The 12,800-nt window shown below is 48.0% G+C and overlaps 1 protein-coding gene across 1 annotated transcript in view; it reads right to left on the bottom strand.

Moving 5' to 3' along the window:
• Window positions 1–11,902, bottom strand: part of LOC149314014 (uncharacterized) — a 135,696-nt gene extending 123,794 nt beyond the window's left edge. Inside the window, exons 1-3 of the mRNA XM_089523053.1 lie at window positions 11,873–11,902; window positions 7,256–8,027; window positions 6,617–6,995 (exon numbers count right to left, since the gene is read on the bottom strand). Of these exons, the coding sequence (XP_089379179.1) occupies window positions 6,617–6,995; window positions 7,256–8,027; window positions 11,873–11,902 (1,181 nt within the window). The remainder of the gene's footprint in view (window positions 1–6,616; window positions 6,996–7,255; window positions 8,028–11,872) is intronic.
• Between the last annotated feature and the right edge of the window lie 898 nt (window positions 11,903–12,800).

Here is a 12,800-nt window from a genome sequence, read left to right as displayed (position 1 = left end):
ACTTATCTGTGGATTGTGTATCCCAGGCAGTGTTGCCATTTTCCAGGGAATTCCCTGGAACCTGGGGAATTTAATTAATTTATTTCTGAGGATTTTGACTGAATAATAATAATAATAAATATTGGGGAATTCCAGGGATTTGGGATTTTGGTAAAACATTCCGGGGAATATCTGTGAGGCTTGTTGGCAACACTGATCCCAGGCTAGCCTACCCTAATCTGGTGCTGCCCAGATGCATTGGACTACAGTTTTTATAATCCCAAAGCAGCATGTGTGGCAAGTCAGTCATTAGAGAGGATTTATGAGAAACAGGCTAGAATTTTGGAATGTTCCTGGCAAACAATATAATTATTTTAAAATTTAAGAAAAAACTTGTGTTGGAATGTTTTAAATTTTCTTGTTGTTTAGTAGCTTTTTAGGGGTTGATTAATGTTTTTATAATTGGGAAGAGGGACGAGGGTTTGGGGTTTTTAATTGTATTTCTTAAATTGTATGTTATCTTATTGCTGTAATTCGCTGATTCCTTTGAGAAAAAGCAGAATATAAATAATAATAATAATAATAATAATAATTATTATTATTATTATTAAATACACTGTAGAATTTGGAAAGGTTACTTTTTTGGATTGTAATTTTCAGAATTCTCTGGCATTCTGGATGAGGGATTATGAGAGTTATACAGAACAGAAACTTTTCCAGACTACATAGATATTTTAGTTTTAGGGGAAATGAGGAAAATTTACATGTATTTTCCTAAGACAGGTGTTAATTGCAATTGTAAGTGCAGAAATCAGCCTTATAATTGCTTTTGAAATGGCTGGAACAGATTAAAACAACTGAATCAAAAACATATCAACAAAGACCTATTTTTAACAACCAAGAGTGTTGTGACAATGCTTTGTAGGCAACTATATTACGCATAACCTCTTCTTGATTACAGTCAGTTTCATCAGATGCATGAATATTGGCACACTGTTCATGGATTTAGAGAAAACAATTAAAACAAGAGAGTCACATGAAATGGACTATATTCCTCAAAACTTTGTATGCTATAATAATTTTAAGGTGTCAGACTAACAAAGCTGCTGCTGTTGTTAACTTCCCTTGAATGGATCCCAACTCATCGTGACCTGTGAATGAGATATCTCTATTTTTTAATATTTATTTATTTATTTATTTCATTTATAAGCTGCCTTTCTCCCTGGAGGAATCCAAGGCATCCCACAGACAAGACACTTAAAATCTCAGTAAAAAAAACAATTTAAACATCTACACACAATATAAAATCACATAAAAATATACAAAAGTTAAAAACATAACTAACTTCTTCATGCTCTCCTTAGTTCCTGCAAATCCATCCTTGAGATCTCTCTGATTGAGTCTATCCATCTGGTGTGCAGTCCTTCTCTCTTTCTACTTCCCTCTACCTTTCCCAGCATTATTTTATTTTCTACTTAGGCATGCCTTCTCATGATGAGGCCAAAGTTTGATAGCCTCAATTTAGTCACCTTGGCTTCCAGGGTTGGCTTTTAGGCTTCATCTGTTCTAGGACCCATTTGTTTGGAGTTTATCAGACAAGGGAAATTGGAAGTATAATCCAATGGCAATCTGAACGCAATCATGGGGTTTAACATTATTGTGTGATAGACCACCACACACAAATTCGGGCAATGGGAAGTCAGTCCAGCACTATCATGGGGTTTCATGTTATTGCATGATAGACTACCACACGCAAATTCGGGCAATGGCATTCTATTTTCGGGCAATGGGAAGCCAGTCTGAATGCAATTCACATTCATGTAAATTCGCTGAATTAGCAAATTCGCATGAATGCGTTCTGGCCCCACTTTCTTTTCATTTGAAATTAAGAGAAATTCCTCCTGTGTGATAAAGTCCTTTGTCTTTTTGGCTGTCCATGGTATCTTTAGTACTCTTCCCCACCACTTTCTTCACTGTCCAGATTTCACATCTTTCACATCTATACATGATGATGGGGAATGCAATGGCTTGGACAAGTCTAACTTCAGTGTTCATTTGTCCATCTTTAGGATCTTGTCTAGCTGCCCTTCCCATTCCTAGTTTTCTTCTGATTCTCCACTCTTCACTCTGATTCATGTTTGATCCTAGGTAGGGGAACTCTTTTACTGTTTCAGTTTCCCCATTGTCTAGGATAAATTTATATATTTCTTCCATGGCCATTATTTTTGTTTTCTTTATGTTCAACATTAAGCCTGCTTTTGATATAACAAAGCTATCCCACTGGAAATAATTCCTGTTTTTAAAGGAACCTCTCGACACGGAATAGGTAGGTACACTGACCTCGCAAAGTGCAAGCCAATCCCAGTCTCTGTTTACTGAGGTTGCCAAGTCAGGTCCCTTTGAGACTTAATTTTTCAGAGAGACAGGTCTTACTTGCACATCTAGGCAAATGTAACAACAATTGAATGACCCTAAGGCAATGGAATACATAATGTCTTTCAGCAGAGGAAGTCTGCCAGGACTCCCATATTGAGAGGAAAGCTATGAACTATTTAGTGAGAAGAAACAGTCCACTAATTAGGCAGTTGTTTTCTTTGGCCAGAAAGAAACAGTTACTCATAGCAGGTCTTTGCTTTCCAAGGGATGTGTACATATGGGAAATGGGAAATGCACAGGACAAGCTAGGTTAGAAAAGGGGGGGTGGGGGGTGGAGGGAGAGTTTGGGGGAATGCCTGATCTGTAACTCAGATGCAACATTTGGAGTCCCTCCAATGTTCTTGTGACCTGAGAAAAACAGGAACAAAATTCAGAAATGGAAGGTGATCAAATACTTTATCATTACACTTGTTTCAAAAGAATCCAGAGCCTTGTGGGGTTTTACTTCACCCATCTTGCTTGAATAAACAGGACTGGACGACTGGTAGAGCAATTACTACTCTATTGTTCCATCCTTGTAATCTTAGATACAGGCAAAGTTTGGACCACACTGACTGTGGGATTCTGGGAGCTGCAAACTCCAAACACACTTTGCTTTGATTCTTGTTGTCATCTTTGATTGCCCTGTCTCCACCTCCATGCATTGGCTTAATGAGGGAGTGAATTTTAGAAGGCAACAAAATGATGTCAGTAGTATTTCACACAGAGATAAATAATCCATTCAGGCCTGCAAGGCCTGGGGATATTTACATGTGTGTAGTTACCTAGCCGCACAGGTGGTGATCCAAAGGTTCCTGTGTTCTATAGCATTGGAACTACAGCACTCCACCCAGCCTCTCTGCATAAGGAGGAAAACATTGTTCTATCTGCTGGGTATCTCCTCATGCATCAGCCCACTGGGACAAGGAGCAGTTTAGTATTTGTCATTCTGTCTGACAAATTGGCATTCACAGGCTAACTTCCCCTGTGGGATAACTGAATTAGTTAATGCCCTATGGGTCCTCTCTTTGTCTCTGCCTGCTGTACCCTCCATTCCTCTCAGACTCACAAGAGGATAACACTCTCAAGGACTACACACGCTGGTGGATTGCTACACAGATTTCCCCCTCCTACCAGGAGAGTTTTCCATTAATTTTTCTGTGCATTTTGCTGCAAGAATAATGGTCAGCCTATGAATCAACTGAACATCTTGCACTGCTCTTCATAGGGCTGGGATATCTTGATGGTGTTTGGAAATCACATGGGGACCAGAGAAGCTTGCACTGAAGCATGCTACAGGTCCATCATTCTGATTGAAGCATCCCCCCCCCCCCAGACACACACTGTGGGTGTACCGGGAACATCCATTCCATAGGATACACTTACAGCACTTTGACACTACTTTAAGTGCTCTAGGTATATCCCATGGAATGCTGGGATTTGTAGTTTTACAAGGTCTTTAGCTTTCTCTGCCAAAGTGTGGTGGTGTCTCCACAAACTACAAATCCCAGGATTCTGTAGCATGGCGCCATGGCAGTTAAAGTGGTGTCAAACTGCATTGTTTCTGTAACGTAGACGCACCCTCAGAGATTCATATCAGCTCACTTACAGATCTATATCAATTCACTCTGATACATCCTGGAAAGTGGGTTACTCTCAAAAAACCTTTTACACTTTCAGAAGAGGCCTCTCTTAGCAACCCCCTCTTCCATTTGCCTTTAAATTAGCACAAGGTGCTGCTTGGGAACTTGGGCAGTTGTTGGCTTAGCAGAAGCCAACTACCCCACTGGTACTCAGAGGATGCGGTTGGGATTTGGCTTAACATTTGAAACCTCTGTGCCTTTGGCTCAACCCGTTTCCCTTTGTTGGCAGTGAGGGCTTAAATTAGCATCTCCCGAAGGAACCTTGTCACAGGCTATCACTGACCTTGTCCATCATGGTGCAAAATAGCCTTTTTTATACTTTCTTTCATTCTTTCCTGGAATGGTACATCCTAACTGATGCATAGCCTGCTCCCTCTCAGGTACCCTGGTTTTTTGCCAGAAACCATCACAGCAAGCATTTGATGGCATCCTGTCTCCTTAATAGAGTGTGTGCTTTTCTTCTATAGAACTCTTGTCCCTGGGAGCTGGGAGCTTCCATGCCACAAATCCATTCCCAAATTTTAGCTAATCCTTTAGGGGATCTATCCAAGGTGCTGAACACACCAAACAGATCCCACACCTTGGATACCATCTTTAAAGTTCAGGATAAAACCCAGAGCAGATGCATAGGGCCACTGATGTGGAAGCTACTAGCCACCACTGGTTTGTGGCCCTTTCCTGAACAACTTCTCCCATTCCACTTTAGAATAATGTTTTGAAGATGTCAGTATTTCTCTGAAGATGCCAGCCACAGCTGCTGTGGGCAAAACGTCAGGAATAAATTCTTCTAGAACATGGCCACATAGCCCAAAAAACCCACAACCCCACCACCTTAGATTTATCTTGCTAAGATATCACTAATTCAGCTGATTTGTAGGAAAGCCCTTTGGGTTCTAAACCAGGGAATACTGAGAGATAAGGTTCAGACCAGTTTCAATTTGCAGGAAGCATTTCGTGTGTGTGTGTGTGCTTTGACTGTGAGTTCCTGCATGGCAGAGGGCTTGGACTGGATGACCCTTGAGGGCTCTTCCAACTCTATCATTCTATTTACGACTCTAAGCCAACATAGGTTCCAATGGCCCTTCCTTAATGGCTTCGTGTCATGTTCCTCTCCTCTCACTTTCAGCAGCTTATGATTCAAGGGGACGTTTCCGTGCGTGGACATAGTCCTTCCTATATCACCAGGACAAGCTTTAGAGACAGATAGCCTCTCTCTCTCTCTTCCGTTTTCCTTAACTGTCCTTTGCGCCCTTAACATCTGGCCACTCTGTTGCAATGCCTTTGAGGCTATCACTGTCCCAATAAGTCTGGCGAAGGAGCCTCAGGTCTAGGGAAGCTCCTGCTCCCAGCTTCTCTCTTTCATTGGCTGCTTCCTCAGTGGAGGAATGACCCGGTTTGGCACCGCTTTGAGTCTTTGTCTGGCTCAAGGCTATGGAATTCTGGGAGTCGGAGTTTGTTGTGGGCCCAGAGGGGAGCGGGTTATTCCTCCACTGTGGATGCAGCCTTGATGAACTTTCCCGGGGACCTTTTTTCTCTCTTTCCCTCCTTTCCGAGCGCCCCCTTTCTGTCTCCGTAGTCCCTTTCTCTCTAATGGACCCCTGATCACAGCTGTCAGTTGTGCAGCTCTGGAGGGGGAGCCATGCCTTCCAAAACCGCTTGATCGCAGCAGAAGCAGCAGCAGGAGCCGCCGCCGGGCGAGATGCGGGGCTTCTCAGGGCCAGTAGCATCGGCTATGATCAGAGCGTGGCGTCCTGAGGATGCGACTCTGGAGACCAGGGTTCGAGTCCCCGCTCGGGCATGAACCTCTGGGCGGACCTTGGGCGAGTCACACTCTCTCAGCCTCTCAGGGAGAGGCCAGGGCAAAAAACAAAAACAAAACCAAACCCTCCTGAACAAATCTTGCCAAGAAAACCCCACAAGAGGGTCTCCATGGTAGAAGAAACGCAACACATACATATACACCCAGAGATATCGATCAAGCCCCCCCCCCCTTTAAGGAAGAGCGTATTGTCCCGAGGACGGGTTCGATTAGCTCTGGATGAGGATCGGAAAGGGAAGAGGGGGCCCTCAGACCAAGGGGCTGGAGCAGAGGCGGGGGGGGGAAGCGGGGAGGCAGGGAAGGGGGCGAGGGGCAGCGCAGGAGGGAGGGGGCCAGGAGGGAGACTCAGGATCGATTGGAGGGAAGGCGCTTCGGGAGGCGGAGGAGGGAGCTGGCCCAGCGTGGCTGTCCTTCGCGGTCGGCTGGGGAGTCGGGGCAGGTCCGGGTCCCCGTCCTTGGGGGAGCCACAGGAAGGAAGGAAGGAAGGAAGGAAGGAAGGAAGGAAGGAAGGAAGGAAGGAAGGAAGGAGGGGTCCCCCGCCACTGCCTGCCTGCCTGCCTCCTTTTCTGCGCCCACACGCGCGCACTGCGGGGCTCCTGCTGCTGGAGAGACCGCGACGCCACTGCCTCCGCCGCCGCCGCCGCCGCCTCCCGCGCCCGGGAAGGAAGAGGAGCAGCAGCAGCAGCAAGAGGAGGAGGAGGAAGGGGCGAGGAAGGCGAGGGGGAGGAGGGAGAGGAGGGGGCGGTGTCGCCGCCGGGGCCAGCGCTCAGCAGGTCGGGAAGCCAGGCGCGGCGGGTCAGTGCAGCGGGAGACAGCAGCCGCCCGGGATCGCCGCCCCTCCGTCTCCAGGCTCTGCTGCTCTGGCGCAGAAGACCCCTCCGCCTCCTCCGGTTCCTTGGCGGCGCGGGGCTCTGCGGAGGCTGGCGGCGTTGGCGGGAGTCCGTCCCGGGCCCCGGCCTGGAAGGCGGCTGGGCTGCCTGGGGCCGGAGGGGCGCGACTGAAGGGGGCCAAGATGACGCGCCTGAGCTGGTGCTTCGCTGCCCTGCTCCGCTGGGGGAAGTCCTTCTTCTTCTCCTGCCTGCTGCCCCTGCGCCTCTGCCTGCGCCGGGAGGTAAGAGCGGGGCCCGGGGAGAGGGGGGCTGCGGGGGCAGAGAGAGAGAGCCTGGGCCCCCTCCGCCTGGGGCTGCTTCGGCCCCCGCCACTCCTCCTCCTCCTCCTTCCCTCCAAGCCCCGAATCGGAAGAGAGCCCAAGAAGGGCCAGCCAGCCCAGCCCCCTTCTTCTTCTGCCCGGCAGGGGCTCCCCATTCAAGACCCGGCCGGAGAGGGGGCCAGCCAGCCTCTGCTTCAAGACCTCCAAGGAGGGGGCTCCGCCACTCTCCCGGGAGCCTGCCCTGCTCGCCTTGGGCCCCCAGCTTCTGGCGGGGCATCCTGCCCCCCTCTGCCCCCCCGGGAGGCCAGGCTGCAGAAGGCTCTCCGCGGGCGCTGGGGGCCGGGAGCTGTTCGCTCCAGGCCTTGGGGCTCCCCAGCCCCCACGGGCTTTTCAGGGGAGGCTCCCTCGGTTGCACAGATTCCTCTTCAACTGCGGAGGCTCTAGGTGAAAAAGCCCCGAAGCCAGCCATCTCCCAGAGGCACCTGCTGGGAGTTGCGGGACGAGGAGCCCGGGAGGAAGGGGCCGAAGGGAGGGTGGCTGGTCCTTCCCGAGAGGGATGCTGGGGCAAGGGCTGCCAGGTCCCCGCCGGGGCCACCCTCCCTCCCTCCCTCCCTCCCTCCCTCTCCCGGGTCCCTCTGGGAATGTCCCCGGCAGCAGGGGATCGGCAAGGAGGATGCTCTTGGGAGCCGCGCTTTGCTGCTGCCTTGTCCAGAAGGCGCTGCAGAAAAGGAGAGCCCCCGAGGAGCCCCTGGCTGAGCAGGGAGGAAGAGGAGGAGGAGGAGGAAGGGGCTCCCAAACAGGTGGCGGCGGCAGCAGCCTCGCCGAGGGAGGAGCGGCTCCCCGGCAGCAGGTTCGGGATGGCCGCCGGCCAGGGGTCCGAGCTACAGCCCCAAAGGCCTCCCTCGGAGCCGCATTCCTCAGCCCCAGTGCTCTTGTCCTCTTTGGGGTGAAATCCCACCCCACAGATCTGCTGGGAAGGGGGGGGGTCCTCCTGATGGCAAATGGCCCTGGTCTGATGAACCTGTCAAAGGAAAAGACCGCTTTGGCAGAACAGTCAGGGACAGAGCGGCAGAAGTCTGTGTGTGTGTGTCTGTTCTGGGGGAAACCGTGTCCTTTGTAAGACTTTCACGCATCTCTTAGCCTGAAAATGTACCGAAAGAGCATGAAGCAGCGTGTGTGTGTGTGTGTGTGTGTGTGTGTGTGGAGAGAGGGGGAATCTCTTTGGATCACCTTTTCCCCAAACTTCTCTTCAATGCAGCAAAATGGGGGGTGGGAAACCTGAGCCAGCCATTCCCTAATTTCTTTGTTCCCCCGCACCTGGTTTCCCCTCATTGCTTTCTTTCTTTCTTTCTTTCTTTGGGAATGGGATGCTGCCTGTCCTTGCCTCTCTCTGAACCATGGCAGCTCCAGGACTGTAGCAAAGGAAATCCTCTAGGTTGCAAGTTCCTCACCATGGAACTGTCTTGCAACTCATTCTGCACTTCTGGGCCTGTGGGTTAAAGAAACCAGTCTCTTGCCTTCTTCTGCAGAACCTCCCCCTGTTAAGGTTTGCTTTTTTATTTTTTAAAAAATGCATCCCAAGCTCTCTCTCTCTCTCTCTCTCTCTCTGTGTCTTTCTGTGTGTTTTTGAAAGATCATTTGTGGCATTTGGACCCTGAATGTCTTCTGCTTTTGGGAAACTGGGGTGGTCTGACTCTAAAGCTATCTGAAACCATATATTCTCAACTGGCCATATTCCTTGGTCTTGAAGCTCCAGAAAGAGACACCAGTATCAAAAGCAGACCATCTTCTGATTTTGGGAAACTGGGGTGGTCTGACTCTGAAGCTACTTAAAACTATATATTCCTACCTGGCTGTATTCCCTGGTCTTTAAGCTCCAGAGAAAGACATCTCCCGTTGCCCCTCAAGTATTCCAGAGGTTCTGGGAAAGTTCTCATTGCCCCTCAAGTTTCCCAGACCTGATGGGAGCTCCATGCTTCACTCATCTCCCCAGCTCTTAATAAGGAAGCTAGAGAAGGTGAGGGACACCATCTCTGAAGGAGAAAAGGATCTACCTGGGTTAATGGGCTCTGAATATCAAGCGTAAGAGGGGCAGGCTGCACCATCAATCTCTAACCTGGGCTGTATGTTCTCTGCAGTACAAGGAAGTCAAGGTTCTGCATCAGTGAAATCCAATTCTATCCCAAGTAGAGCTGAATTCTGTGGCCAGACTATTTTGTGCAAACATGGACACATTTGTTTATTTGGCATTACATGTGTCATTTTGGCTGTTCAATGGGAGTGGGGGAATGAAAGCCTCCTCCTGCCTCCAACCACACATGAAATACTGTTTAGGGTTCTTCTAGATTCAGTGCACAGTTGTTCCCTGTTATGGAAGCTCTTTGCCATAGGTTCATGCTGGCTGATGGGTTCTGGGAGCAGTAGTCTAAGAAAGGAAATTCTCCATGCTCTGCTATGGAGCATATTACCTTTTCTTACCTGAATATCATTTGGACACAGAATATGTCAGCATCCATATTAACAGTGGGGAAAGCCAATTAGGTCTCTTTAATCGGGTTTATGAATCAACTCCAGTCCCTAGTTTGTTTCCACAGTTAATTAGCTGTTTAATCTCATTTCATCAGCTATGCTTCCATCCCATGGGATTTGTAGTTTGCTGGGATTTCAAAATGTTATACTATTCTGTTGCTTTCTAGATGGGAATTTTAAATGCTGCGACAGCCTTTAAGATAGCACCATGGCAGTTAAAGTGGGATCAATGTGTAATTACGTGATAGTGTGGATACACCCCTGATTTCAAGTCTTGGCTAAGCAGAGAACCTGTTTCTCTTTCTCATTGGCTAATCTCAGTGGTGGTCTATTTCACTGAGGCAAGAGGAGGAGGTTTATTGTAGGGAATAAGCCTGCAACCTGTTGGCTATGGATAATAATGGCTATGTCATAGCCATAGCCTAAAGGCACCTAATCCTATCTGTTTTTGGAAGCTAAGCATGCTCAGCCTTGGTTAGTACTTGGATGGGAGACCACCAACCCTAAGTTGACAAGCAACATGAAGGAACACACACATGCAGGCATTATGACATTTGTATATACACAAGCACATGCACACACATGCAGAGTTCCTAAAACTTTACCAGGCATTACAAGGCCATATTTGTTGTAAAAGGCAAGTTAATGTGCAGCAAGCATGGAGTTGGTCCTCAACTGTGTTGTGGACATTAAAACATCTTTCTTCTAGTCCATCTGTTTGTAGGGAATCATAGCAATACTTTGTTGCTGGAACATCACTTTTAGTAACTGCTATGCAGGAATTGTGTGAGTGTCATGAACATGTAACATATCTGGTGATGCTAATTACAAGTTTTCTTCTTCCACATGCATGTGTCATTTTTGTAATTTTAAAAACAAATCAATACCAAGCATTTTAAAGCCATTGGATGCCTATTTCATTTTTTCACAAATAAAAAGGGTGTCAAGAAAAGTTATTCTCTTGCATTGTAGCTTACCTCCTTGAATATGCAGGGATATGATAATCACATTTTAAAAGTTTTGTTTCCATTGTTTCTAAACTTCTTTACTACAAATTGTGGTACTGATATCATTGCAGCTCAGTCCATCCATTGCTAGTTGAGTTTTGGGTTTTTTTGTATCTCTCCTTCTCTTCTCTCCAGGGAATCTCAGGACAACTTGCTTTGACTTCTCCCAATATATTATCACAACAGCCCTGTGAGGTAGCTGACACTGAAAGGCAGTGACTGGTCCAAGGTCACCCAGCAAACATTGAGTCTGAGCTAGGATTTGAATGTAGGCTTGTTTGGTACCACTCTCTACCTGCTGCAGCACAACACAGTTTCTTAGTAGATCTGCAAAGTTGTAACCCCCGTGTCCATCTTCTTGGGAGTAAGTGCCATGGAAGACTGAGGGACTTATGGAGCTGTAGTTGTATGATTTATCTAATGATAAAAGTGTGGGATTTTTATCTTCTAGAAATGCTACAGGGCTACATCCTGTTACGTGTGGGTCACAGCAGTCTATGAGGCTTCATCTGCATACAACTTCATGTAGGGTCATCAACCACATATGAAAGCCAATATAGTTCACATAGTTACTTTACTGGTGCATTCACTCCTTTAATCAAAGTATTGGCAAGAGTCAGAGTGAGGAAAGTATGAGAAGACATCTCTCATGTTTCCCCAAATAATGGGCCTGTTGATCTATAAGGATCTGCAAACGTGTCAAGAAGACAAGGGGCTTTTGGCAGAGCCTGGTTTTAGCATAAAGGCATTTGGCAGAAGCTGAGCGATATCCACAGAGGATGCTGACTAGGGGATGGGAGGAGGAACATGTGGAGAGTTGGGGAGCAGGCGACACCCACCATTAAAGACAACATTAGAGTGGGAAAGGGGGTACAAAGAGTTAAATGTTCTGTGCTGGTATAAGCAGCCATCCCTGGCCATGGCTGGAGACAAGATGCTGGGGTGATTATTAACCTAGAATGGATTTTAAAGGCGTGGGTTATGAGGCTGTGGGTTAGGATGGAGGAACATGAGGGCTGAATAGGAAAATATCTGTGCTAGGGAAGCAAGGTGCAGAGGAGAGATCTTTCTTTAAGTTCTTCCCTTGACCTGTTTGTCTGGCTGGGGCTCCACAGATTCCCTGTAGTTCCCTTCCTGGAGCAGCACTGTGCCTAGAGACCCCAGCACCAACAGCAGTAGCAGCAGCCAGGCAGCCTGCCTGCCTGCCTCCCTGCTTTGCTTCTTCTCTTTGCCCTTGCAGGGTCCTTTAGCAAAGTGGCTTGTTCCGACTGAGTGAAGCCGCTGTTGCTTTGCACCACCACAGGCACTTTGCAGCCCGGCTCTCTCTCACGTTCCCTGCCTGCACGGTCTCTTTTGTCATGATGATTAGCTCTTCCCTCTGCTTGCTTAGCAGGAAAATGTAGGGGCCAAGGAGTACCTCTTCTCCTCTTCCACCACCATCACCACCTCCTCCTCCTTCTCCTCTTCCTGGCCTTGTCACTGAGCTGCATTGGCTTTTCTTTCTGCAGTAGCAGTGTGGGGGAATAGGGGCAGCCTGACCCACTGGTTAGTCCTTCTGCTGCAGCCAAACAGCTGCCTTGTGAGGCTGTGGGGAGAAGGCAGCTTTGTCTTTGGTGCAAGAAGAGTAACTGAACAGGGGGTTTGCCAGCTGGCTAGATGGAGAACGTGAAGCAAGGCCAAATCCGTTCCAGTGCAGTGGGCCCACACAGCCTTATGAGCTGACAGCAGAGAGGGGCCCAGGAGGACATTAGCACAGTCCCTCTCTCCTTGCAGCCCTTTCTGGGTTTGCTGCTCTCCAGAGGCCCTGAAAGGGATGTTGTGCAGTGACATTTGTGTTGCAGCAGGGCTGAGAAGGGATTTACATGACATCATGATATAGCAATGGTGAGTACAGTAGGCTCTTGGGATCCACAGGGGGTTGTTTCCAGGATTCCTGCGAATACCAAAATCCGTGGATGCTCAAGTCTCATTAAATACAATGCTGTTGTAAAATGGAGTCCCTTCTAGAAAATAACAAAATCAGTTTGCTTTTTGGAATTTGTATTTTTTTAAAAAAAAAATCAAGCTGTGGAGGCTTGAATCCATGGATAAAGAATCCATGGATAAGGAAGGCTGATTGTACAGGGCTTAGAACAAGGGTGGGAAATGTGTTGCCCTCCCAGCAGCTCCAGCCACCATAACCAGCGGTGAGACATGCTGGGAGTTTAGCAATCCAGCAATATTTGGTGGGTGGCACAGTTTTCACCTATGGCACAGAA

This window comes from Sceloporus occidentalis, unplaced genomic scaffold (genome assembly GCF_023333645.1).
Source record: "Sceloporus occidentalis isolate IW3139 unplaced genomic scaffold, rSceOcc1.0.p SCAF_4, whole genome shotgun sequence".
Lineage (NCBI taxonomy): Eukaryota > Metazoa > Chordata > Lepidosauria > Squamata > Phrynosomatidae > Sceloporus > Sceloporus occidentalis.
The sequence above is the reverse complement of the archived record's forward strand: the minus strand, read 5'-3'. Positions and strand labels throughout refer to the sequence as shown.